This window comes from Lagenorhynchus albirostris, chromosome 19 (assembly GCF_949774975.1).
Source record: "Lagenorhynchus albirostris chromosome 19, mLagAlb1.1, whole genome shotgun sequence".
In the NCBI taxonomy this organism is placed as follows: domain Eukaryota; kingdom Metazoa; phylum Chordata; class Mammalia; order Artiodactyla; family Delphinidae; genus Lagenorhynchus; species Lagenorhynchus albirostris.
In genome coordinates, this window is record NC_083113.1 from 4,624,779 (window position 1) to 4,648,298 (window position 23,520).

The 23,520-nt window shown below is 56.6% G+C and overlaps 4 protein-coding genes across 9 annotated transcripts in view; 3 read left to right on the forward strand and 1 right to left on the reverse strand.

Annotated features, from left to right (window-relative positions):
* SBK3 (SH3 domain binding kinase family member 3) overlaps positions 1–23,520 on the forward strand; it is a 137,221-nt gene that overhangs the window by 74,131 nt on the left and 39,570 nt on the right. The window lies entirely within an intron of this gene.
* Positions 1–23,520, reverse strand: part of LOC132509740 (probable N-acetyltransferase 14) — a 65,638-nt gene that overhangs the window by 29,172 nt on the left and 12,946 nt on the right. For all 4 annotated transcript variants that reach the window (XM_060131112.1, XM_060131110.1, XM_060131109.1 and 1 more), the window contains one exon: positions 3,521–3,605. Coding sequence is in view for 2 of the 4 variants with exons in the window: in XM_060131110.1 (XP_059987093.1) it covers positions 3,521–3,605 (85 nt within the window). In the remaining 2 variants the exon portion in view is untranslated. The remainder of the gene's footprint in view (positions 1–3,520; positions 3,606–23,520) is intronic.
* Positions 1,110–8,031, forward strand: ISOC2 (isochorismatase domain containing 2). 3 transcript variants are annotated; one of them, XM_060131323.1, is made up of 7 exons: positions 1,110–1,206; positions 4,469–4,512; positions 4,824–4,961; positions 5,084–5,293; positions 5,586–5,679; positions 5,839–5,956; positions 7,614–8,031. In XM_060131323.1, exons 3-7 carry the CDS (start codon positions 4,827–4,829, stop codon positions 7,711–7,713), a joined length of 657 nt encoding a protein of 218 aa, XP_059987306.1. In that variant the 5' UTR covers positions 1,110–1,206; positions 4,469–4,512; positions 4,824–4,826; the 3' UTR covers positions 7,714–8,031. The 3 variants fall into 3 exon arrangements, with proteins under 3 accessions (XP_059987306.1, XP_059987308.1, XP_059987307.1); XM_060131325.1 differs by having other exon boundaries at positions 5,609–5,679; XM_060131324.1 differs by having other exon boundaries at positions 1,114–1,206; positions 4,806–4,961.
* SHISA7 (shisa family member 7) lies at positions 14,403–21,014 on the forward strand. Its single transcript, XM_060131246.1, has 4 exons — positions 14,403–15,082; positions 16,577–16,731; positions 18,794–18,943; positions 20,368–21,014. Exons 1-4 carry the CDS (start codon positions 14,403–14,405, stop codon positions 21,012–21,014), a joined length of 1,632 nt encoding a protein of 543 aa, XP_059987229.1.

The window sequence follows — 23,520 nt, forward strand, 5'->3', positions numbered from 1 at the left end:
CCAAAGATTTGTTGCGTGCCTACTATGTGCCAGGTCCAGGTTTGGGTGCTGAGGATTCAGCAGTGAATAAAACAGATAACATCTCTGCCCTCGAGGAGTTCTCATGGCGGGGGGTAAAGTCGGGGGTACTGAAAATAAATGAGTACATCCATACATTTTTTTAAACACAAGATAAATTTCCAATTTCAGATTGGCATTAGTGCTGTGAAGAAAATAGAACAGCGACCTGATCAGGTGACTACTTGATGTAGGGTGGTCAGGGAGGGCCTTGAATGACAAGAAGGAGCTGGTACTGCAAAAGTCTGGGATTCCAGGCAGAGGAACCAGCTCGTGCAAAGGCCCTGAGGTGGGACGTTGGGGGAACAGTAAAGGAGGCCAGCATGGCTGGAGTGGAGTGAGACGAGGGAGAGTGGTAAGAGGTGAGGTTGAGAGACTGACAAAGGCACACCATGAATTGGGGGTAGCTTAGATTTTATTCCAAGCCTGATGGCAAGTTCACTCTCCATCTCTTTCAACCCCATTTCCAAACACAGTCTAAATATTACGAACACCACCGTAGGAGGCAGGTGCTGTGAGATGGGGAAACTGAGGCACAGAGAACGAACGTGCGGGGAGAGGGAGGGATTTCTTGGCTTCCTCGCGCCTTTAACCCTTTCCAGGAAAATGCTTGGGTGTCTTTGCTAAGTTTGTCTCTAAACAGAAGGGCAAGGGTTCGAACCCCAGGCCTTCCCCTGCCCTGGGCACAGCCCCTCCCTCTCTCTCTCCTTCTCTCCCTCTCGGCCCTGGGGTTCTGAACTTCACAGCCCGGCAGGTAGCGACCCACCCACTTCTCCAGCTGGAGTCCGCGTTCTCGGTACCCACCGCGCCACTCCGCCTTAAGCCCGCCACTCACACCTGTCACGACTCCCCATTGGTCAGACTGGCTGCTTTCCCGCCCCCTGACGGGCCAATCACGCTCTCAGGAAGGACAGTTGGCCCACACGCAGCCCCCCCCCCGGCCAGGGAGAAGTAGCGGCGCTTGCGGATTGGATGGGAGCGGGGGGTGGGGCTGAGCAGAGCTAGACGAGTGCCTATTGGGCGGCTCAGCCCTGGTGGGCGGGACGCGGGCGGAGCCGGGGGCAGGCCAAGTGTCTGGGCTTTGGGAAACATCTACCAGGCCTGCGACCCCGCGGGTGGGCCTGAGCGGCGGAAGTCCGGCTGCGGGAGGTAAGTGACTACAGGCCTCACCTGCGGCGGACGGGCCGGGCCGCGTCCCGGCCCCTTCCTGATAAGGCCCTTCTGGCGCTGCGGGGGGACAGACCTCCCCCACTTGCTGGTGGAGGACAGCCGGGGAAGGACTCCTGCCTGGGCCCTCCAGAATTGGCTAGCCAGGGGCTCGAATTCTCCACGGGCCGCTTCCGCCCTCGCTACCAAGTTTCCGCGTCACCCCTGCGTGGTGGGTGGGTTTGGCTCCCATTTCCTCAATAAGGAAACTGAGGCTCAGACAGAGCTGAAACTTGCCTAAGGTCACACCGCCAGCTAGTCTCGGCTGCAGAACCGGGTTTCCCAGGCCATGGGGATCTGAACAGCCCCATTCGCTCCTCAGGTTGCCGCCCACCTCGGGCCGCTCCTCCTCCTCCGGCCTCGGGCTCCCTCCACCCCGAGCTGCGTTCTGAATTTTCATCACTTACCCAGAGTACCGCCAACTCTGTCTCCAGCCGAGACCCCCTCCCCACATTCACCCCCCCACACACACACACATTTTCATCTTCTCCCCCAAATCAGTTCCCCTCTCCAGGTCCCCAGTTAGTCCCTGGAACCTGCCACCCTTGGACCACTGGCAACCTGAGGATCTTCCTTCTTCCCCCTCCGACCACAGCCAGGCCCAGCTGCCCCCTCCCCGCTCTGTCCCCGCTGCCTGAACTGGAGCCCAGGCCTCACCCTTGGCCACCTGGACCGCAGTCCCCACTTTCACCCTGGCCTCCACCTCCAGTCCAGCCCCACCGCGGCCAGCGAGGCCTCCCTATTTTATTGTATATTTTGAAAACTTTTTATGGAAGTATATCACATATGTAGGAAAACAGGAATCACAGATACACAGCTCAAATAACTTCACAAAGAGAGCGCTCTGGTGTCAACAGCATCCAAATCCAGAAGCCGAACGTCCCCCACACCCCAGAAACCCCCCTTGCACCCCTCCTTCAACACTGCCGCCCAAGGATAACTGTTATCATAACTTTAATGCCACAGGTTGGTTTTGCTGGGTTCTTGCCTTATGTAAATCTTTTACTGTATTGTATTTATTCCTGACTAGACAACCTGTTACACATTGTCCAAAATTCAAAAGGAACAGACAGTGAAAATCACTGTACACAGTGAAAATCAAATGTCCTTCAGTCCTTCACACTCTGCCCCTCAGAGGCCTGTCCCTGCGGAAAGAGCCTGTTCCTCATGTGCCTTCCAGAGAGAGCAGATACAGATTGGAACAGTACCTACACTTTTTTCTTCTTGCGTTTTGGCACAAATGGGAGCATTGTTATACACACTATTATGCTTTTTTTTTTTTCTTCACTGTTAACATCTCTTGGACACTTTTCCACGTTGTTACTTAAAGATCTCCCTTGTGATTCTTCCTGGCTGCAAAGAATTCCATAGTATGGATATACCATAACTTATCTAACCAGTACCCTAACCGTGGATGTTGGATTTATTTCTATTCTTTTGCTCTGGGCAGACGCCCATAATGAATAACCTTGTCCTGTAATGAATAACTTTGTGTCATTTCACAGGTATGTCTGCAGGATAAATACTTAGGATAGTTAGGAGTGAGTTCTCGGGGTCACAGGGTTTGTGCATCTGTAATTCTGAGAAATGTGGGCACATGGTTCTCCCTAGGGGTTCTTGCAGTCCCCGCTCCTACAGCCCAAAGGGAAGCTCCGCCTCACTCTAGACTCCTGTCACTGTCACAGGCTTCCGGACATTCCAGCGCCCCCGCCCCCACCTGACCCTGTCCCTCCTGTCCCGTGGAGAGCTAAGCCGGGAATGGGAGTGAGGAGAGCACTCCAGGTGGAGGGAGCTGCCTGGGCAAAGGCCCTGAAGTGGGACTTGGCCACCAAGGCTGGAAGGTCTGGGTCCAGCGCCTTGTGGGAGGAGGGTACATCGTAGTCCTGAGGACAGAGAGAAGCCATGGGGCCCTGGGGAGAGCTGAGAAATAGGGTCAGCTCTGTGTTTTCAAAAAGGTTGTTTTCTTTCCCTCTCTCTTCACTTCCTCAGAGAGAACTCTGCCAAGATGGATTAGATTCCCTAGCAATCCTAGCACTGGTCACAGTTGTAATTATGCAATTAATTAATTCAGTGTGGTTTTGTTTTTGAGGGAGTTTCCATTCCATTTGTTTTTTGAGACAAAATTCACGCAGCATAAAATTCACCATTTTAGCCATCCACTAGTTTTTAAACTTTAGATATGTCACACATAGAAAACATTTTCAGTGGTAGATGTGTTCAGTTTAAAGAATAATCATAGACACCTGTGGGGACTCACCAGCCAGCAACTGAAACTTCCCCCGAGTGAGTGTCAGCCGGCTTGCCCTCCACTGGGTCCGCTGGGTCCGCAGGGTCTCCGTTTCCTAAATAAATCAACAAATAAGTGAGTAACATGCAGAGAGAGAGGGAGCTGCAGACAAAAGCCAGGACTCCCATTTGTTTAGCAACTCAGGCACCCAGGGACACAAGCCTCTGGGTACATGGGCTGGGACATGTGAGACTTGGGGTGTCCAGGGCCCAGATGCTCACTCTGACGGGGGCAGGGAGGGGCAGTCCCCCCTCTAGTCCCCACAGGACTTTGGCCTTCATGGACTCCCGCGGGCTTCAGTGTCCTCCCCTTTAAAAGGGCTGCTGGCCAGGTGGCTCTACCAGTCCCCCACCTCTTAATTTTTATATTTCTCTCTTTTTTTTTTGGCCATACCTCGCAGCATGCGGGATCTTAGTTCCCCAACCAGGGATTGAACCCATGCCCCCTGCAGTGGAAGCACAGATTCTTAACCACTGGACCGCCAGGGAAGTCCCTTTCTTTCTTTTTCTTAAAACTGTGGTAAAATACACATAACCTAAACTTTACCATCTCGACCATTTCAAAGTGTACAATTAAGAGGCACTTAGTATAGTCATGATATTGGGCAACCATCACTACTGTCTAGTTCCAGAACACTTCCATCTCCCCAGACGGAAACTCTGTACCCCTTTTCAGTCACTCCTCACACCCCCGCACCCCACCCCACCCCCGCTGCCCTGAGGTGGAAGCACCACCAACCCTCTCCCTGTCTCTGGACGAAGCCGCTTTGGGTTTGGGGCATCCCGTGTAAATGGACTCCTGCACGTGGCCTTCTGTGACTGGCCTCTCTCACTGAGCATCGCGGTGAGGGGCCTCCGCGCTGTGGCCTGTGTCGTTGCTTCATTCCTTTTTATGGCTGGGTAATATTCCACTCCACAGGTACCCCAGCCTTTCTTTCTAAGACCTGGAAGGGGGTTCAGCTGGTGAGTTTTCCACACGGGTAAACTGCTTTTCAGAGGAGGCAGTCAGACTTGAGGGACCCCAGGCCATGAAGGAGGGAGGTGGTGCAGCTGGGAGAATGCAGCTCTTTTTGCCTCGGGGCTCAAGTCCTGCTCCCTCTGCTATGGGCAGTGGGCCCTCAGTCAGGACACTTCACTACTTAGACCTCGGTTTCCTCCTGGGGGTCGGGGGAGGATCACAGTTGGAGCCTGGGGTGTAAGCGTGTGGACCCTGGACATGCAGAGAAGCCTCTCCCTGCCTGATGCCACTCCCTCAGCCCCTCTGCCCAGCCCAGGACATGGCAGCTGTGAGGCCCGGCCTGGGACGCATCATCCCTGGATCATCCATCCTCTTCCTGTGCGACATGCAGGAGAAGTTCCGCCATATCTCGTTCTTCCCCCAGATCGTCTCTGTGGCTGCCCGCATGCTCAAGGTACAGCCCCTCCTCCCGCAGAACCACCAGTCCAGGGCCCCAGCCCCTCCTCCCTCAGACCTAGGAGTTGGGCCTCCGGCCCCTTCCTTGGGCTCAGACCTTTGCCCCTCACCCCAACCCAGGTGGCCCAGCTCCTGGATGTGCCAGTCGTGCTGACTGAGCAGCACCCACAAGGCCTGGGCCCCACAGTGCCCGAGCTGGGAGCTGAGGGTCTGCAGCCATGGTCCAAGACTTGCTTCAGCATGGTGCCCGCGGTGCAGCAGGAGCTGGACGCACGGCCCCAGCTGCGCTCTGTGCTCCTCTGTGGCTTGGAGACACAAGCCTGCATCTTGGTGAGACCGCAACTGAACCTTGGGGACCTCCATTCACACCTGGGACCTCCCCAACTTAAAAAGGGTGTCTTTCCTGACCCAGAACTCTCTATCCTCCCCTTCCTGACCCATGACTCCCCTCCTGACCTGGGACTTTCACCTTCACTAAGGACCCCTCTCTTTACCTGGGGCTCCCATCCTGCCTAGGATCCCGTTGTAATCTGGGGACCTCCTGCCCTGATCCGAGCCTCCCTCATCCCCATCCTGGTTCCCCAATCACTCACCCAGGATCCCTATTCTTGTCTGGGGGTAGCCCTTACCTCTTTCTGCCCCTAGCACACAGCCCTGGACCTCCTGGACCAAGGGCTGCAGGTCCACGTGGTGGTGGACGCCTGCACCTCCCGCAGGTGAGAGGGTCCCTTCAGGGGTGGGGTGCATGTGGGATGGGTTTGGAGCACCCAGGAAGAACCAGGGGGTGGGATCCCTGCTGAGTTTGCCAGGTGTCTGGGTGTCCAGACCAAGGCACTGACACCGCATGCACACATGCACCCCCCACCTCCCCGCAGCCAGGTGGACCGGCTGGTGGCGCTGTCCCGGATGCGCCAGAGCGGCGCCTTCCTTTCCACCAGCGAAGGGCTCATTCTGCAGCTCGTGGGTGATGCCACCCACCCCCGGTTCAAGGAGGTACTGACCCCCACGCCCCACACTCTGACCTCCCCCATCTCCTGTGCAAACGAGAAATATCTTTTCAGCACCCACCACATATTCACAGGATACATCCGGGAACACAGAAGGCTGCCGCCTCCAGGGGCGCTAAGTTCTAGTGGGGGGAAACTGCGGGTCAACACCATAAATCAATGAAAGGAGAAGCTCTCTGGCCACGAGGACTGGAGAGAGAGATAAAGCAGGAGAGGGGGCCAGGTGTGCAGAGGAGGGGTTGCCTAAGGTGGTCCAGAGGCCTCCCGGAAGAAGGTGATTTTTAGAGTGAGGTAGAGATGGGAGGGAGCCAGGCAGACGGGAGAGAACAGTCCAGCAGGGGCCCTGTAGATGGGAGCCCCTTGACCCTTTCCTGCCACCCTCTCCTCCAGTCTATGGCACTGAGGTCCAGCCTCCACACCCACCACCCGAGTGGCCTTCCTAGTACCCAGGTCTGACCAGGTAGTCCCCACTGCTTCACACCACTAAGGGCCACTGCTTGGCCCTTAGGATAACGGGACATGCCCGAACTTGAGATTCCCAGCCCTCTGAGGTCTGCCCCTTCCCCTCCTCTTAGTTCTGTTGAGCATTTATTGAGCACCTACTATGTGCCAGCCACTGTGGCAGGTCCAGGGGCAATAGCAAAAGACAGTCTGTATTCAATTTCGCATTGTGGCCTGGAGCTGGGGAGGGAACGTGTAGAATGTGTGAGAAATAAGATGGGGGCTGGCAGCTGGGAGGCCCCTCCTGGGGGGTGGCCTTACAGTGGAGACCTGAAAGTGCAGGAGCAGCCAGTCATCCAGAAAGTGGTCCTGGCGGAGGGGACAGCTAGGGCAAAGGCCTGGACGTGGGGCTGAACGTGACTTATTCAAGGAACGGTAGCGGGGCACGGTGAGTGCAGGCTGAGTGTGGGAGGAGGGGAGGCAGGGAGGAGCCGGAGCCTTCCCAAAGATTTTGGTGGGGGTTGGGAGGGGCAGCCATGGGGGTTTGCACAGGGGGGCTGGACACTGTCAGATCTATGTGTAGTGCCAGGTGGCTAATGGATATGTGGTAGGAAGGGGGGAAACCAGGGTGGAGGCAGCGGCGGGGATACAGGCTTTGCTTATTTTCATTTTTTAATCTCTGCAGGTTAGCATGACAGGGATTGCTGATGGGTGCAAGGTGTGAAAAGGCAGCACAGAGAGAGGATCTGGCTTGAGCGCAGTTGCTCAAGCTCTCTACTGATGGGGGTGGCGGTGGCGGCAATGAGGTTGAGAGGTCAGGTGACCACCAGCATCTAAGAGGCAGCTGGATAAGTGAGTCCAGAGTTGAGGGGCAAGGCGCAGGCTGGATTTGAGAGTTGAGGGATAAGAGAGGTGAGATTACTTAAGAAGAAGCATGTGTAGACAAGGAGCCCCAGGAAAGAGTCGGTCACCCTTAGTGGTCCAAGTCAGCAAGGTGGACCGAGATGGCAGATGATCAGGTGCTAACCCTGGTGGCTATGGTGAAAGGGAGGCCCCAAGAAAAGTTTTGAGAAGAGGCAATGGTGGGTTTGATCAGTTGCTACTAAGGGGGCAAGGGAGATGAAAATGGAGAAGTATCCCTTGGATCTGTCATGGGGATGAGAACCCTTGACGCTTCCTGACTCCCTACCCCTACCCTACAGATCCAGAAGATCATCAAGGAGCCCGCCCCAGACAGCGGGCTGCTGGGCCTCTTCCATGGCCAGAACCCCCTCTTCCGCTGAACTCCCTACCCTGCCTTGAGGGGAGACCGACCACCTTCTCGTCCCTGGGACCTTGGAAGCGCTTTCCCCCCCATTCTTGGATCCCAAGAGTGGTGCAGTCCACCGGGGGTACCGCCCCCTCAGCAGGGGATGTGGGTGCCGCTTTTCCATTGGACGGCAGCTCCCGGAAATGCAAATGAGACTCCTGGAAGCTGGGCGGGGGTTGGCTGAGCCGAGCTGGAGGTGGGGCTCGGCCCCCCCTCCCCGGGCCACTTCAAGGGGCGACAAGGGGAGGGGGAGGGAGTGTCACAGGCTGTGTGGGACCCGGTCTCAGAGAATAAACATTGATGTGACTGTGGACTGAACCATTCTTGGGTTTGGGGGGTATCCCGGGGGCGACTGGGGGCTGCGGGCGGTGGCGGAAGAGGGGTCCCCAGCAGGTGGGGAGGGGGAGGTGCCTCTTCTCAACTCCAAGCCGGCGCGAGGCAAAGGCGAGGGCTGGCCACTGTCACATCTGCACCGGAGCCGGCGCGCATCTGCACGGAAAAGAACTGCCGGCCCGGGGTCGCCCAACTCGCTGCCGGTCGCCCCCCCTATCAGCGCGCGCACGCCCAGCCGGGTTGGCTCGGAGACACGCGCTGGCTCTGCCTCCCCTGGCCGGCCCCCCACGTCGCCACCACCCCCGACTCCCCCAGGGTCCCGCATCCGGAAAGTGAGGTGAGCGTGACCGCACCCCGGTGCGGAGGGGGAAACTGAGGCACGAGGGACTTGGGGACGGGGAGGAAGGAAGAGACAGGCATGCGGATGAATGGATGAATGGATGGGAAGGACAGACAGCTTCATCTGAGTGGTCCCTGCTCCCCTAAGACGCAGGAGCCCGGGGATCCACATAGGGGCTCCCAGAATTCTGCAGCCCCCTTGGAAATCTGGGAGTTGGGACTCTACGGACCCCGCAGTCAGGGCCCCTCAGCCCCTTCAGAGTCTTAGTCCTCCCCCCGCCCCCACCACATCCTTGGGTGCCCAAGAAGGCAATCTGAGTCCCCCAGGGACCCAGGCATCAGAGCTCTCAGCCAGACCGCCCCCCATTGGGGAAACAGAGCCCCCCCCGCCCCTGGATCCCAGACCCCTCCCAGAAGTCCCGGTCACCGGACCCCGCGGTCAGAGCGCCCAGCACCCCCTCTCTCCGCAGGGATCTAGGAGTCCTTGCCTCCCCCCTCCTCCAGGAGCCCCTGGGACCGGGCGCCGGCGCCCCCGGCCCCCGCCTTTCGGATCCAGGTGTCCCCCCCTCCTCACCCCCCAGCCTGAAGCTTCGCGTCTCGGAGGCCGCGCTCGCGTCGCCATGGCAACAGGAGTCTATTTTGCGCTGGGAACACACAGCTCCCGCCGCAGCGCCCCCCCACCCCGCCCCTCCAACCTGAGCCTGAGCGAGAGTGGGGGGCCCGGGGAGGGAGACTGGTGGTCCGGGGTCGGGGGGAGACACAGAGACACTCAGAGGGACAGAGATTTGTAGACAGCAAACCTAGGAAAGAGACAGAGACACGGAGTCAAAGAGGTAGCGAGAGATGGGGATGTGGAAACGGGGAAGACACAGGATGTATAGAGACAGAGACTGGGCAGAGGGAAGGAGAAAATGTTGGCACACAGAGGAGACTTGGGACAGAGACTGAAAGATGCAGAGATGCGATGAGACACGTAGAGAGAGACAGGCTCAGAGAGGCCGCGCGACCCAGGGCACCTCCCGATAGAGATGAGAGATCCGCCGGCAGGCTGAGGGAGAGGCGGTGGGAGGCGACGTCCCGGGAGGAGGTAAGGACACGGAGACGCAGAGACTCCCAGAGACAGAGACATAAGAGACAGGAAGGCCTAGGGACCTGGGCGGGCCGCTGGGAGTGCGTGGGGAGGGTCCGCATCTCTCCCTCAATCCCACCTCCCACCTCCCAGGTGGCGAGCCGGAGGCGGCGCTGGATCCCTCCACCCTGCCTCCCCCGCCCGGAACTGGGATCCCCGCCCCCGCATCCAGACCCCTCCCCTTCTCCCTCCGCTTTTCCCCTCCAGCCGGGTCCGCCTCCTCCGGAACCCAGATGCCGCCTTCTTCCACATGCCTAACTCAAACCCACCCTCAACCCCAGATATTCCTAGGAGGCCGTCCCTTTGCACTCGGACACCGCCCACCCTCAGCCCCCACCCCGCTGCCACCTGCGGACCCCTCTCCAGCACCCAGTTGCTTGAGGTCAGGGCTTCTGGCTTTTTCTGGGTCTCCTCCCCTCTGCGGGTCTCTATCCTCCTCTGGTTCTCTCTTTCGAGCTCTCTCTCTCTCTCTCTCTCTGTCCTTCAATCTCTGATCCCCAGTCCTCTGGGTCTTTGCCCCACCCCCACCCCGTCACTGCTCACCCTATGGGTCTCTGCCCTCCCAGGGCTCTGTCCTCTTTTCTTTGGCTATCTGTACTCCCTTCTCGTCATCTCTGTTCCTCTCTCTCTGGGCCTCTGTCCCCCTTTTTCGCCGGGTCTCTGTTCCTCTCTCTCTGGGTCTCTGTCTCCCTCTCCCTGAGTCTCTGTTCCCCTCTCCCTGGGTCTCTGTTCTTCTCTCTGGGCCTCTACCCCCACCCCGAGGGCTCTCTCCCCCTGCCCCCCCGCGCCCTGTTCTAGCTCTCATTCTCTGCTGCCAGGCATCTCAGAAGGCAGTCCTTGCCCCCAGAGCCCAGCTGGCAGGGTCAGGAGAGGGGGGGGTGGGGGGGCTGTGAGGCACAGCGCTTGCAGGGGAGCGGGTGGGGGAGGGGCTTCTCTGGGAGCCCAGGACCGAGTGGGGCCTGCTCTGGGACCCCTCCTCACACTGGCTCCCCTGATCTCTGTCCTCACATCTCTGTCTCTCAGGTCCTGGGCTGGGGTGCTGGGTTCTGGCCCTGAGCTGCTAGGTGTGTGTGGTGCGGGGAGGGAGATCGGGGTTTGGGGGGCATTCCTCTCCAGCTGTGAAGGAGGAGTGTGCCTTCCGGTGTGTGCTGGGGGGCTGTCTGGGTGTGTCTGGTGGAGGGCCACATGCCTGCTTCCAGACTCTCCACCACTGGGTTCTCACTGGTGTGTGTGCCTATGAGGTTGCGTGACTGTGGGCTGTGATGTGTGCCACCGCGTGCCCACGTGCAGCTGGCTGGGGCAGGTCCCTGGCCATGTTCTGGAGCTGTGTGTGGTCCCAGTGTGTCAAGGTGTCTGAGATTGTGTCTGACTCTTGTGTGCTGTGGGTGGGAATGCCCAGAAATGCATAGTTGTGTGTCCACATGGAGCTGTATTGTGTGTTTGGGGAGGAGAGAGGCTCAGGTGTGCCGCCAGGATGACATTGGGTGTCCTTGCGTGTTGTGTCTGGGACACTGGGTGTCCTGTGCTCTGTGTCACTGTGTGTATATAAGCTCTGTCGTGTGTCTGTGTATAGTTTTGTGTGAGGTAGAGGAAGAACTGGTCCTCTGTATCCTTGTGTGTGGACCAGCTGCTGTGTCTGCAGTGTGTCTCCTCCCCACCTGGAGGTGCTGCCCTGCATCAGGAGGTGTGAGGCAGGGACAGGAGGCTACAGGACGCCCACTGGTTGAGGGGCTGTGCGTGTGTGTGTGTGTGTGTGTGTGTGTGTGTGTGTGTGTTGCTGGGTCGGAGGGGATGTAGGCTTCTGCTCCTCCTGCCTCACTCCCCAGAGTTGTCAATGGCCAAGAGTTTCGTTTCCCTGGCTCTGTGCATGTGTGCGAAGTTGGAAGGGACAATGGGACTCTGTTAGCAGAGGGAGAAATTCTGTCCATGGAGCCCAGCCAGAGGCTTGGCACAGCACAGGGACTGAGAGGGCAAACTGCTACCCCTGCGGGGCAGATGAGACAAAGGTTCCCCCAGCCCAATGCAGCTCCCTAGCATCTATGATTTAGCAGACCGATGGTACCCTTGCATGTGTTTGAAAAGGTACCCCTTCCCACAGATGGATGCAGCCCCACCAGCTGCATTCTTAGGAAGGAGAGCGCGGCTGGATTCCAGCCTCTCAGCCAGACCCTCTTGTGCAGTACACAACCTGCCCAACCATATGTGGCAGCCCTCGTATGAATGAAGGAATCCACATCGCCATACACGTGTCACTCTCAGAAGTGGTGTGTCTGTGTGCATGACAACCTATGTTTCTCTGTGTGGGATAATGCATCCATGTTCTGTGGGTGGTGGTGCCCTGAGTTCAAAGCCTAGCACCATTGCTTGGGCACTGCGACATCACCTGACCTTTGTTGGTTGGTTTTTGTTTCTTAACTGTGGTAAAATACACATAACATAAAATTTAGCATTTTAACCATTTTAAGTGTACAGCTCAATGGCATTTAATATATTCACAATGTTGTGCAACTACCACCACTATTTAGTTCCAGAATATTTTCTTCACCCTGAAAGCAAGCCCTGCCCCCATTAAGCAGCCACTCCCCATTCCCTCCTGCCCCCAGCTCCAGGCGACCACTTATCGGCTTTTGTCTACATGGATTTGACTATTGCAGACATTTCATATAAATGGAATCATACAATATGTGACTTTTTGTGTCTGGCTTTTCTCTCTTAATGTTTTTGAGGTTCTTCATGATGTAGAATGTATTGGTGCTTCATCCCTTTTTATGGCTGAATAGTATTCCATTGAATGGACAGACCACATTTTGTTTACCCATTCATCAACCGATGGACATTTGGGTGGTCTCCAGTCTGGGGCTGCTGTAAATCATGCTGCTAAGGACATTTGTGTTTTTGTGTTAACATGTTTTTCAGTTCTTTGGGGCATATGCCTAGGAGTGGAACTGCTGGGTCATGTGGTAACCCTATGTTTAACTTTTAAGGAACTGCCAATCTGCTTTCCAGAGTGTGGGCCAAGGCACTTCTAAGATGCCCGTTAAACACCAAGTGGAGGCATCCAGCAGGCAGTCTGGAGGCGAGCTCAGGGGAGGGGCCGGAGCAGAGCTAAAAGGGAATGTTGAGGCCCCAGGTGCAGCCTCCCATAGCCCTCTCCCCATCCCAGGCCCCAGCAGTTTTCATAATGGTGTGGTCCCTAGATACATGTGCACTCAATGGGAAGGAATAAAGGATAAAAATAATACCAAACGACATTTATTAAACTAGTCCCACCCACCCACCCTCTCTCCCACTTCCTTGCACTGCTTTTATTTCTTCATGGCCTCCATAATTTCTTAGTGTTTCTTCATAACAGTTTTCAACGTGCATCCCATTAATTTGTGTCTGCATACTGGCTTTTCCCCTCACCAGAAGGCAAACCCCATAAAGACAGAGGAGGAACCCTGCGGTTCATCTACTGCTGCATCCCCAGCCTCAGTAAACACTGCTGAAGGAACCCCTCCTGCCAGCCTGTTGCCATACAAAACAGCTGGGCGCACCTGTCCCATCTGGCCCCTCCCATCCTGTTCACCCTCCTATAAGTATAGCACCTGCGCTAGGCCAGGCACTGCCCTAAACTCTCTACACATATGAAATCGGTTCGTCTTTCCAACCACCCAGTGATAGCCATCCTTACCCCTGGTTTACAGATGGAGAAACTGAGGCACATGGGGACTTAGGTGTATCCAGTATCAGGCACCTGGCACATGGTGGAGTTGGGGGATGAACCACTACTACCCTGACTCTCCAGCTGTGCAAGGAGACACGTCAGACCTGAAACTGTGAGCATGGGTGTGTGTGTGTGCGTGAGAGAGAGACAGACCACAGAGAGAGACAGAGACAGAGAGAGAGACAGAGGCTCAAGATCCCTTGATTATCGGACGTAAATACAAGAGAGAAATAAGCACTGGGGAAACTGAGGGCCACGTGGGTCTAAGGCAGCAGTTCTAACTGGGCGCAAACGTGCCCCCCGGGGGGATATTTGGCAATGCCTGGAGGCATCTTATGTTAACACGATGTGGGGGAATGTGAATGCTCCTGGCATCCAGCAGGTACTGCTGAACACCCTACAATGCACAGGATGGGCCCCCACAAGCAAGTACATTCTGTGCCCAGATGACAGTAGCGCCCAGGGTGAGAAACCCTGCACTCCCTCTTTCCACCTCCTGGTCTATAAACTCAGGTTCTCAACTCCAATCTCTCTCTCTCCTTCTCTCCTCCCCATCTGCTCTTCTTTCTCTCTCCTTCCCCATCTCCCCGACTCCTCCCATCTCGCCCACCCCACCATGTGTCTCCCTTCATTGCCTCCCTTGGTCCCCCACTGACCCATCCCAACCTCCTCCCCACTCTGCCCACCTCTCACTCTGCCCACCTCTGCCCTCCCTCACCTGCATCTCACCTCTGGCTTTCCCCTCTGCCCTATCTCCCTCACCTGCCTCCATGGTTTCTTCTCCCTCCATCACATCTTTCCTCTGGTTTCTGTCCACCTCTCTTATTTCTTCGCACCCCCAATGCCACTGTCGACTTTCCCATTCTTTCCTCCACCACTCATCACTCGCTCTGATCTTTCTCTGCCATTATAATTTCCGTTCTCCTTCCGCGGGGTCTGGACATCCTCCTGTTGCTCCCCCATCACCGCACTGTCCCGTGGGACTGCCAACTTTGGGTCCATACATGTCCCCTCCATCTTTTCTGTTTCTTGGTTTGTGCCTCTCCGTCCTTCTACCTTCCCTTGGCCTGCCTTCCTCATCATCTCCGGCCCCCATCTCCACATTTCTCCACCTCTGGTCATCTTTCTCCCGCCCGCCGTTCCAGCCTCGGTTCTCCCCCCAGCCTGGCTGCCCCATGCCGGCCCTCCTGCTCCTCGGGACCCTCCTGCTCCTGGCCTCGACTACCGGCCAGGCTGGGGCGCGCCCGTCCAACGCCACAAGCACCGAACCCCCGGGCCCGCTGCCCGCCCTGCTGGCGCACCTGCGGCGCCTGACCGGGGCGCTGACCGGCGGCGGGGGCGCGGCGGGCCCAGGGGCCAACGGAACCAGGACCAGCACCCCGAGTTCGGCCGGCGCGGCGGCACGGGCGCCCCCTCCTGCCGAGCTCTGCCACGGCTACTACGATGTCATGGGCCAGTACGACGCCACCTTCAACTGCAGCACTGGCTCCTACCGCTTCTGCTGCGGCACCTGCCACTACCGCTTCTGCTGCGAGCACCGCCACATGCGCCTGGCGCAGGCCTCCTGCTCCAACTACGACACGCCGCGCTGGGCCACCACGCCGCCGCCACTGGCCGGGGGCGCCGGGGGCGCCGGGGGTGCGGGCGGGGGACTCGGGCCCGGCCAGGCCGGGTGGATGGAAGGGGGCCGGGCGGGTGGCGCCGGGGGGCGTGGGGGCGAGGGCCCAGGGGGCAGCACGGCCTACGTGGTGTGCGGGGTCATCAGCTTCGCCCTGGCCGTGGGCGTCGGCGCCAAAGTGGCCTTCAGCAAGGCGTCCCGTGCGCCCAGGGCGCACCGGGAGATCAATGTACCCAGGTGTGTGTGCTCTGGGGCCGGAGGGTGGGAAACCTGGGGGCGGGGCGGGGCCACAGGAGGTGGAGCCATCAGGGAGTGGGGCCGGGGCGGGGGGGGGGGGCGGCAGGGTGCAGGGAGTATGGCCAGAGCCTGAGGCAGCCACCAGGAGCGCAGAAGCCAATGCCTTGGAGAGATGGGCGGGACATGAGAATATATGTGACTTAAGTGGCAGTCTATGGAGTGACCGGGTAGGCTCGGGCCTTCATTCATTCAACAAATATTTCTTGAGCACTTTCTGTGAGCCAGGAGCTGGGAACACAGCAGTGAACAAAACAAAGTCCCTGCACTGAGGAGTAAACCTGGTTTCCAATCCCAGGTCAGCTGCCTGCAGGCTGTGTGACCCTGGGGAATTTGCTTAAACCTCTCTATGCCTCAGTTTCCTCGTCTGTACAATGGGCCTAATAATTGTTCCCCACCTATTCAGACTGTAATGAAGATTACCTGGGTTAATTCGTGTTGAGTCCTGGTACCTGGTAAGCCCTCAGTAAATGCTGGCTACCGTTATCATTAAGACAGTAAGCAAGGAAACACATGTGCAATATACTTTTAGATCCTGATAACTGCTGTGAAGAAAATAAAGTAGCATAACGAGTTGTGAATGGGAGGGACAGTGTTGTTTTACACGAAGTGGTCAGGAAAGGCCTCTCTGAGCAGAGACTTGAAGGAAAAGAGAGAACCAAGCAGATATCTGTGGGAAGGGCATTCCAGGCAGAGAGGAAGCCATAAGTGCAATGGCCCTAAGGTGGAGTGTTTGCAGGACAGCGAAGCGGCCCATGCAGCTGGAGTGCAGTGGGTGAGGAGGAGGTGGACAGAAGTAGGCAGAGGCCAGGTTTATCCTAAGTGTGATGGGGGAGCCCTGAGCTCCGTGTGTCACCATCTGATCCCTGGGCTGTGCGTGTGAAACTGCAAGGGATAAGGGCAGAAATGGGGAGACCAATTGGAGACTGTGGCAATAATGGTGAGAGATGGGGCTGGTAGAAGCAGAGGTGGTGACAAGTGCTCCGAGTTGGGATACATTTTGGAGGGCGAATCCACAGGATTGCTAAGGGCCGTGCAGGAAAGAAAAAGAAGAGTCAAGGGTGATTCTAGGGTTTGGGGTCCACATAGCACCCTTTATTGCCATGGGGAAGGCAGCAAAAGGAACAGGAGTGAGGTCCCAGGTTCAGGGTGGGGCAGGGCCACAGAGAGGACGATGTGGGAGGGACCGCAGAAGGGGTAGGGTCCAAATACATAGGGGAAGGGGCGCTTCAAGCAGGAAGTGTGGTCCGAGGGACCTTGGGGCAGGCGGTGCTCAGATTGATATTAGCAAGGGGCGTGGCCAAAGGCTAGAAGCCGAGCTGAGCTAATGGATACACCCAAAGGTGAGAACGGAGAGGGGAAAGAGGCCTGCGGCCTCCCTCTCCCCACCCCCAGCCCCAGTCCCCAGGCCACTGACCATCCCTCTGCCGCTTCTAGGGCTCTGGTGGACATTCTGAGGCATCAGGCGGGGCCTGGGACCCGCCCGGACCGGGCACGAAGCAGCTCCCTAACCCCGGGGGTCGGGGGTCCCGACAGCATGCCCCCGAGGACGCCCAAGAACCTCTACAACACCGTGAAGCCCACCAATCTCGGTGAGTGAGAAGTGGGGCTTTGGCTGCCGCCTCTGCTGCCTCTGCATCTGCCCCCACCCCTCATCCCTGTAGCTCCGCCCTCCACGGATGGCTCCATCTCCCATTGCCCAGGCCCTGCCCCTAGCCACAGCCTGCTGTCTCTGCCTTCCCTGAACCGTTATGGCCGACACCTGTTTTGGGCAATGCACTGGACTTTGCAGTGAGCCAGACCTCCTCCCTGACCTCCTGTGGGCACCCTGGGTGGGAACCCTGGGTGCTACGATGGATGATTTAGAGTTAGACATTCTCAACCCCTGCACTTGAGAAACTCATGTCAGACCACCCAACAGCCAGTGACACACAAGGACTCACTTGGTAACTGAATTAGAATTTGTTGGGAGCCAGACGCCTGGATTCAAATCCTGGCTCTACCACTGTGACCTACGGCAAGTGACTTCGCTTCTCTGGGCCTCAGTTTGCTCATCCATAAAATGAGAATCATAACAGTACTCACTTCATATTATTGTTATTCTTATAGTTTATGATGAGTGCATCAGTGGAGAAGTCCAGGTAGCTGGAAGAGGTTTGAAAAGGGTCTCATTTGGTGTGAGGGGGAGGAGTTCCCTCAGAACATGATGTTTGAGCAGTGGCCAGGAGGGTGAGGGGAGTTTCTTGGGCAGGGGGATCTCTGAGTGGCTGGAGCACAGCTTGTGAGGTGGCCAGAGCTGAGGCTGAGGAGAGGGTGGGCAGATACCTCAGGAAGGGCCTTGAGTACCAGGCTGAGCTGAGTGGCTCTGCCTTTGTCCTGAGGGCAATGGGGAGCCATGGAGGAGTTTAGAGCAAGGGAGAAGCAAAGTCAGAAGTGGGTGGAAGAACTATGTCTCTGGAACCCATATGAAGGAAGATCGATGAGAGGAAGAAGGCTCCAGAGGAGGCTTGCATGATGATCCAGGCACTAAAGGACAAGGCTTGATCTGGGATCAGGAACGGAGGGGAGGAGATGGGTTTGAATAGTAGTGATAAGGAAGAAACATTTGACCTGGATCTTGAGGGGTGAGTAGGAGGTCTTCAGGCAAAGAAGGAGAGGAAGGGATTCAAGGCCGAGAGAACAGCATGACAGCATGTGCAAAGGCCCTGTGGCAGAACTGAGCTGGACCATTTGGGCATCAGAGAGAAGTATGGCTTGAGGGGAGGGATGGGAGATGAGGCTGCAGATGTCTGTTGGGGACAAGTCACACAGGCCTCAAATGCCATCCCCAGCTTAGGCTGTGTCCCATGGGTGATGGTGAGACATGGGAAGAGTTTCGAGCAGCAGAGGGACAGGGGCAGGTGTACATGTCAGAAGTACTGCAGTGGGGCTGATCTTGGAGATGGGCTGGCCATTTCGCCGGAAGGCTGGTTTGATGATCCAGGAGGGAGAAGCAAGTCAGGGCAAAGATTCAGTAAGCAGGAGGGACCAGAGCTGGGGCCCAAGTGGACATGGGTGGGGATCCTTCCACAAGACCAGGACAGCGGTGCCAGCTGGGAGCAGGCAGTGGCAGTGATGCCACCTCCCCTCTTGGTCCCCACAGATAATCTGCACCACAACTACCTGCACCTCAACGTCAACAGCCCCAAACACCACGCTGCCACTCTGGGTATGGACCAGGGCGGGGCTGCGGGGAGGGCAGGGCTCCTTCCCTTCCCACCCTTGTATTGAGCCGGAGCCAGGTGCCCAGCATAGGGCAGGTGTGAGACCCTGGGAGCCTGTCCGCACAGTCCAGCCAGGTAACCCAGTGAGGCTCAGTTTCCTCATTTCTATGCCAGAAGTGGTCTGCGGGAAGCTGCATGGAGTGCGTCCCTTCTAGCCTGGGGCAGGGCACACAACGAGTGCTGAGCAAACGCCAGTTGCCCCTCCTCCTCCTCCTTCCCCAGCAAAGAGCACCCGAGGGTTGGGGGGAGTGAGCACAGGGAGCTTGGACTGCTGCAGCTCTGAGGGGCTGGGATTCCAGATTTCTAATGCTCTAAGGGGGCTGGGGGCCAGAACTGCTGGGTCTGAGGGAGGAGGGCCTGGACTGACCCCAGCCATGCCCCTCTGCCCCAGACTGGCGGGCCATTCCGCCGCCCAGCCCCTCCTTGCACTACTCCACGCTGTCCTGCTCTCGGTCCTTCCACAACCTCTCGCATCTGCCCCCGTCCTACGAGGCCGCTGTGAAATCTGAACTCAACCGCTACTCCTCCCTCAAGAGGCTGGGTGAGTCCCGGGAAGGGGAGCTACCTGGGCGATGGGGCGGGGTCAGGGCCTGGGTTCAGGACAATGGACAGTGACCTGATAGCCTTCTAAAGCTTTAGCTACCCCGCCCCCGCCTTAGATTTTTCTCCAAGTTTGTTCCAGAATTACCTGAGGTAATTTTGTATCACAATTACTTGGGGTGCTTTTTGAAAATGCAAACCCATGGTCCTCTCCCCAAGATCTGTTGCATTCATCAGGACTTGTATTTGCAATGAACAGAAATACAACTTAAAAAAAAAAAAAAGGTGACTATGCTGGCTTGATAACAGAAAGTGTATGTGCTACAAGCTTCGGGTGTGGCTGGACCCAGGTGCTCAAAAGCTGCCTCCAGGATTCTACATCTCTCAGCTCTGCTGAGCAGTGGGCTGGCTTCATTTTCAGATAGAATCTCCCCTTGTGATGGCAAAGACTGTCCTGAGAATTTTCAGGGCACTTCTACCAGAAGAGTCTCTCCCAAGGATTCCAGCAAAATTCCCAAGCCTGGATCCCACTGGCCAAAAAGGGTCACATGCTTGTCCCAAAACCAATCACTGTGACTCTGATTGGACATTCCTGGGTCAGTGGCCGATCCCTGGTAGTGCAGTAGCCTTCGAACATTTTAAACGGAGATGCACAGTAAGAAAGGATTTTTATATTGTGTCCCATGAGACCCACACTCACTGGCACATGCCTAAATTACAGTAAAGTTTTGAACCTTGTTATTACGGACATTTTCAAACACACTCGAGAGTAGAGGAATTGTAAAATGAGCCCCATGTTCCTTTCGCCCAGCTTTAACAATGGACAACATTTTGTTAATCTCTCCTCCCTCCACCCCATCTTTTGGTGGATTATTTCAAAACAAATCCCAGATATCATGTCACTTTATCCGTTAATATATCAATAACACACACAACTGAAATAAAAATTTTGTGAATGGTATTCACCCTTATTCTCTTACTATGGGACACTTTCTGATAATTTTCTATTCTATTTCATTTTGCCAAATGCTGGTCCCTACCCACAAAATTGACTTTTCAACCCATGAATGGGTCGAATTTCCAAGTTTGAAAACTACGTGCTACAGGATGAAAGGGAAGGGAAAGTGGTTCCTCAAAAGCAAGAGTTGGGTTCTACTCCCAAAAGAAGGGATGTTCCCAGGCAATTAAAAAAAAAAAAAGGTCCCCCCTCATCTACGATCGCAGCATTGCAAGCTGGGCCTGGGAATCTGCATTCTGCTAGCTTGACTGTTCTGACTGGTTAAATTGTGCCCCTGCCCAGGCTAATGACCAGGAAGTTCCAGGTAATGTCTGGGGTCTTCCTGGGGTGGGGGGTGCCCTAGAGAAGGGAGCACGTTCTGGGCTGGCTGAGGACCCACCTCTGTGGTTTCTTCCCTTCTCCCCCAGCCGAGAAGGATCTGGACGAGGCCTACCTGAAGCGCCGGCACCTGGCAGAGATGCCCCGCGGGACGCTGCCCCTGCATGCGCTGCGGCGACCTGGCACAGGGGGCGGCTATCGCATGGAAGGCTGGGGTGGCCCCGAGGAGCTGGGCCTGGCGCCCGCGCCCAACCCACGGCGCGTCATGTCCCAGGAGCACCTGCTGGGCGACGGGGGCCGGGCACGCTATGAGTTCACACTGCCACGCGCGCGCCTCGTGTCACAGGAGCACCTGCTCCTGTCGTCCCCCGAGGCCCTGCGCCAGAGCCGCGAGCACTTGCTGTCACCCCCCCGCAGCCCCGTGCTGCCCCCCGAGCCCGCCGCCCGCGCCAGCCTGGCCGCCTCCCACTCCAACCTGCTGCTGGGGCCCGGGGGGCCCCCTACACCGCTGCATGGGCTGCCCCCGCCGCCCGGCCTGCATGCGCACCACCACCACCACGGCCTGCACGGCTCGCCGCAGCCCGCCTGGATGTCAGACACCGGCGGAGGTGGGGGCACGCTGTCTCGCAGGCCGCCCTTCCAGCGCCAGGGCACGCTGGAGCAGCTGCAGTTCATCCCCGGCCATCACCTGCCCCAACACCTCCGCACTGCCAGCAAGAATGAGGTGACTGTCTGACTGTCTGAGGTCGGGCCAGGGGCTTGGGGGCTGCAGCCTGGGGCCCCCATCCCGGCCTGCATCCCCCAACACACGCCAGGGGCCTGGGACCAGATCTGCGGTGGCCGGGAGGGCTGCCTCCAAGGACACTGTTTTGGATGAAATCATCACCTGACACAAAGCTTCCTTCTGCGATGTCACGGCAGATGAGACCCCTCCTCCTATGTCACAGTTTGAGGCAGGACCTCCTTCCCATGACGTCATCACAGAGGAAGAGGCCTGTATGTGAGGTCATCACTAGCGAAAATGTCTTTGTTCACCACAGGGACAAAACCTCCTTCCCATGAGGTCATCACAGAGGAAAAGGCCCACCCTTAAGGTCATCACTAGAGGCATCTATGCTCCATGGTGTCATCACAAAGACTTCCCTCCTGTGATGTCATAAGAGGAACAATGCCTTGTCCTATGACATCATCCCTAGAGACAGAGTCCTTCCTATGATGTCACTGCATAGATAAATCTCATCCTTATGATATCATCTCTGGCACCAAAAGGCCTCTTTTGACATCATCATCACCAGGAAAATATTTTCCTCCAAAGAAGATGCCTTTGTCACCACTACAGACAAAGCCATCTTCCTGGGACACATCACAGGGGAAAGAGCCTCACCAGCTGTGTCCTCACTAGACATAAGGCCTCCTTTCTACGACATCATCACAGGGACTCTGCTTCCTTCCTGTGATGCCATCGCCAGAGAAGGTGCCTTGCCCTATGATGTCATCAGAGGGACTGTGCCTTTTCCGTGATGTCATCAGCAGAGATGGCAGCCCACTCTGGGGACATCTCCAAGACGAGGCCCCTTCTGCAATGTCACAACCAGACTCTGCCTGCTCCGAGATTACATACGCCATGAGACACCTCCACTGCTGCTGCCAAGTCCCAGAACGGCAGGGCACACCCAGAGTCCATGACTATCCTGGGGGGGGGGTCACCAGAGAAAGTGCCCTGTCCTGAGGTGTCATCTCGGGGTGTCCTCACTGGGGAGGCTGCCCCGGCGGAGAGGTCTCTGCCACAGATGACAGTCCATCTGTGGATTGTTGGCAGTGGCCCTGCCCCAGCTGAGGCTCTGCCCCAGTGCTGTGATGTCATCACCAGAGACACTGCCTGCTCTGGAAGGCCATTACTTGTAATGGTATCACCAGAGTTTCTGCCTTGTCCCACCATGACTTGGCTTGGTCACTCCTTCCCCTGACCCTAGAGACATGCCCTGCGGGATTTCCACCAGAACCTCACCTAAAGGGTGGTTGGGCCATGGGTCCTGTGTGACTCCTGGAGGATAGCACTCCCAGACTGGCTTCTGCTCCCACGGAGGCCACTCTGGCCCACCAGGCTCCTGGAGTCCTGGGACTCACAGGTGGCGCTACTTCTCTCTGCCGTAACTACAGACATCACCACCTCTGTAAACAAAGTCCTGGCCTCCTGTTGGGGGGTGGGGAGAGGTGGGAGTATGCCTGCTATTTATCTAGCTGATGACATCATCAGCACCACAAGACTTCCACCACTCCTGGTGGTAAGTTGCACCTGGGGTCCAGTGTTAACCATGCCTGATGATGACATCATTTCCCAGGATTCCCTTTGACCTATGGTGTATTCATCTCCCAGGATCCACCATAACTAGGATATCATTCTCTTCCAGGATTTACCATAACTATAGTGTCACCTTCTCCCAAGGTTCCCTATAGCCAATGGTGTCATCATCTCCCATGATTCTCCACAACCATGATGTCATCATCTCCCATGATTCTCCACAACCATGGTGTCATCATCTCCCAAGATTCACCACAGCTGATGACGTCATCATCTCCCAGAACCCGCCATGACCAACGGTGTCATTACCTTCCAGAATCCACTAGAGCTGATGGTAACATCTTCTACCAGGATCCACTAAGACTGATGATGCCACAATCTCCCATAGTCCCCCATAATTGTGGTGTCATCATCTCCCAGGATCCACTTCAACCATGATGTCTGCATGCCCCAGGATCCACCACAGACTTGGTGTCATCACCTCCCAGGATTCAACTCAGCAGTGATGTCACCACCTCCCAGCATCCATGAGTCAATGGTGTCCCAGAACACATGACACCCAATTAGTGTCATCATCTCCCAGGATCCATTTCAACCATGGTATCACCATCTACTGGAATCCACCATAACCATGGCATCATCATCTCCCAGGATCCAGGACACCCAATGATGTCATTTAGCAGGATCCACTTCAACCATGTATCATCACCTTCCAGGATCCATCATCTTGGGAGCCAAGTATTACGACAGCTGTATTTCAATTGTCTTCTGGGGTCACCTACAGTTGTTCCCTTAAGAGGAACCAGCACAATACACATCATTTTCCCATTCCCTCAAAAATGGAGTGGGATGGGGCTCCCTCTGATGACATCATCATACTCTGGCCCTTCCTGATGATGTCACTGCCATGCTCCTGACTTAGGCTGACTCCTGCCTGCAT

Bases quoted from the DNA above. Each gene is read 5' to 3' on its own strand.
- SHISA7 (XM_060131246.1), top strand. From the start codon at position 14,403: ATGCCGGCCCTCCTGCTCCTCGGGACCCTCCTGCTCCTGGCCTCGACT. The intron at 15,083-16,576 runs GTGTGTGTGCTC...TGCCGCTTCTAG, and splicing joins CGGGAGATCAATGTACCCAG to GGCTCTGGTGGACATTCTGA. The intron at 16,732-18,793 runs GTGAGTGAGAAG...CCTCTGCCCCAG, and splicing joins CGTGAAGCCCACCAATCTCG to ACTGGCGGGCCATTCCGCCG.
- ISOC2 (XM_060131323.1), top strand. From the start codon at position 4,827: ATGGCAGCTGTGAGGCCCGGCCTGGGACGCATCATCCCTGGATCATCC. The intron at 5,294-5,585 runs GTGAGACCGCAA...GTCTGGGGGTAG, and splicing joins AGACACAAGCCTGCATCTTG to CCCTTACCTCTTTCTGCCCC. The intron at 5,957-7,613 runs GTACTGACCCCC...CCTACCCTACAG, and splicing joins CCCACCCCCGGTTCAAGGAG to ATCCAGAAGATCATCAAGGA.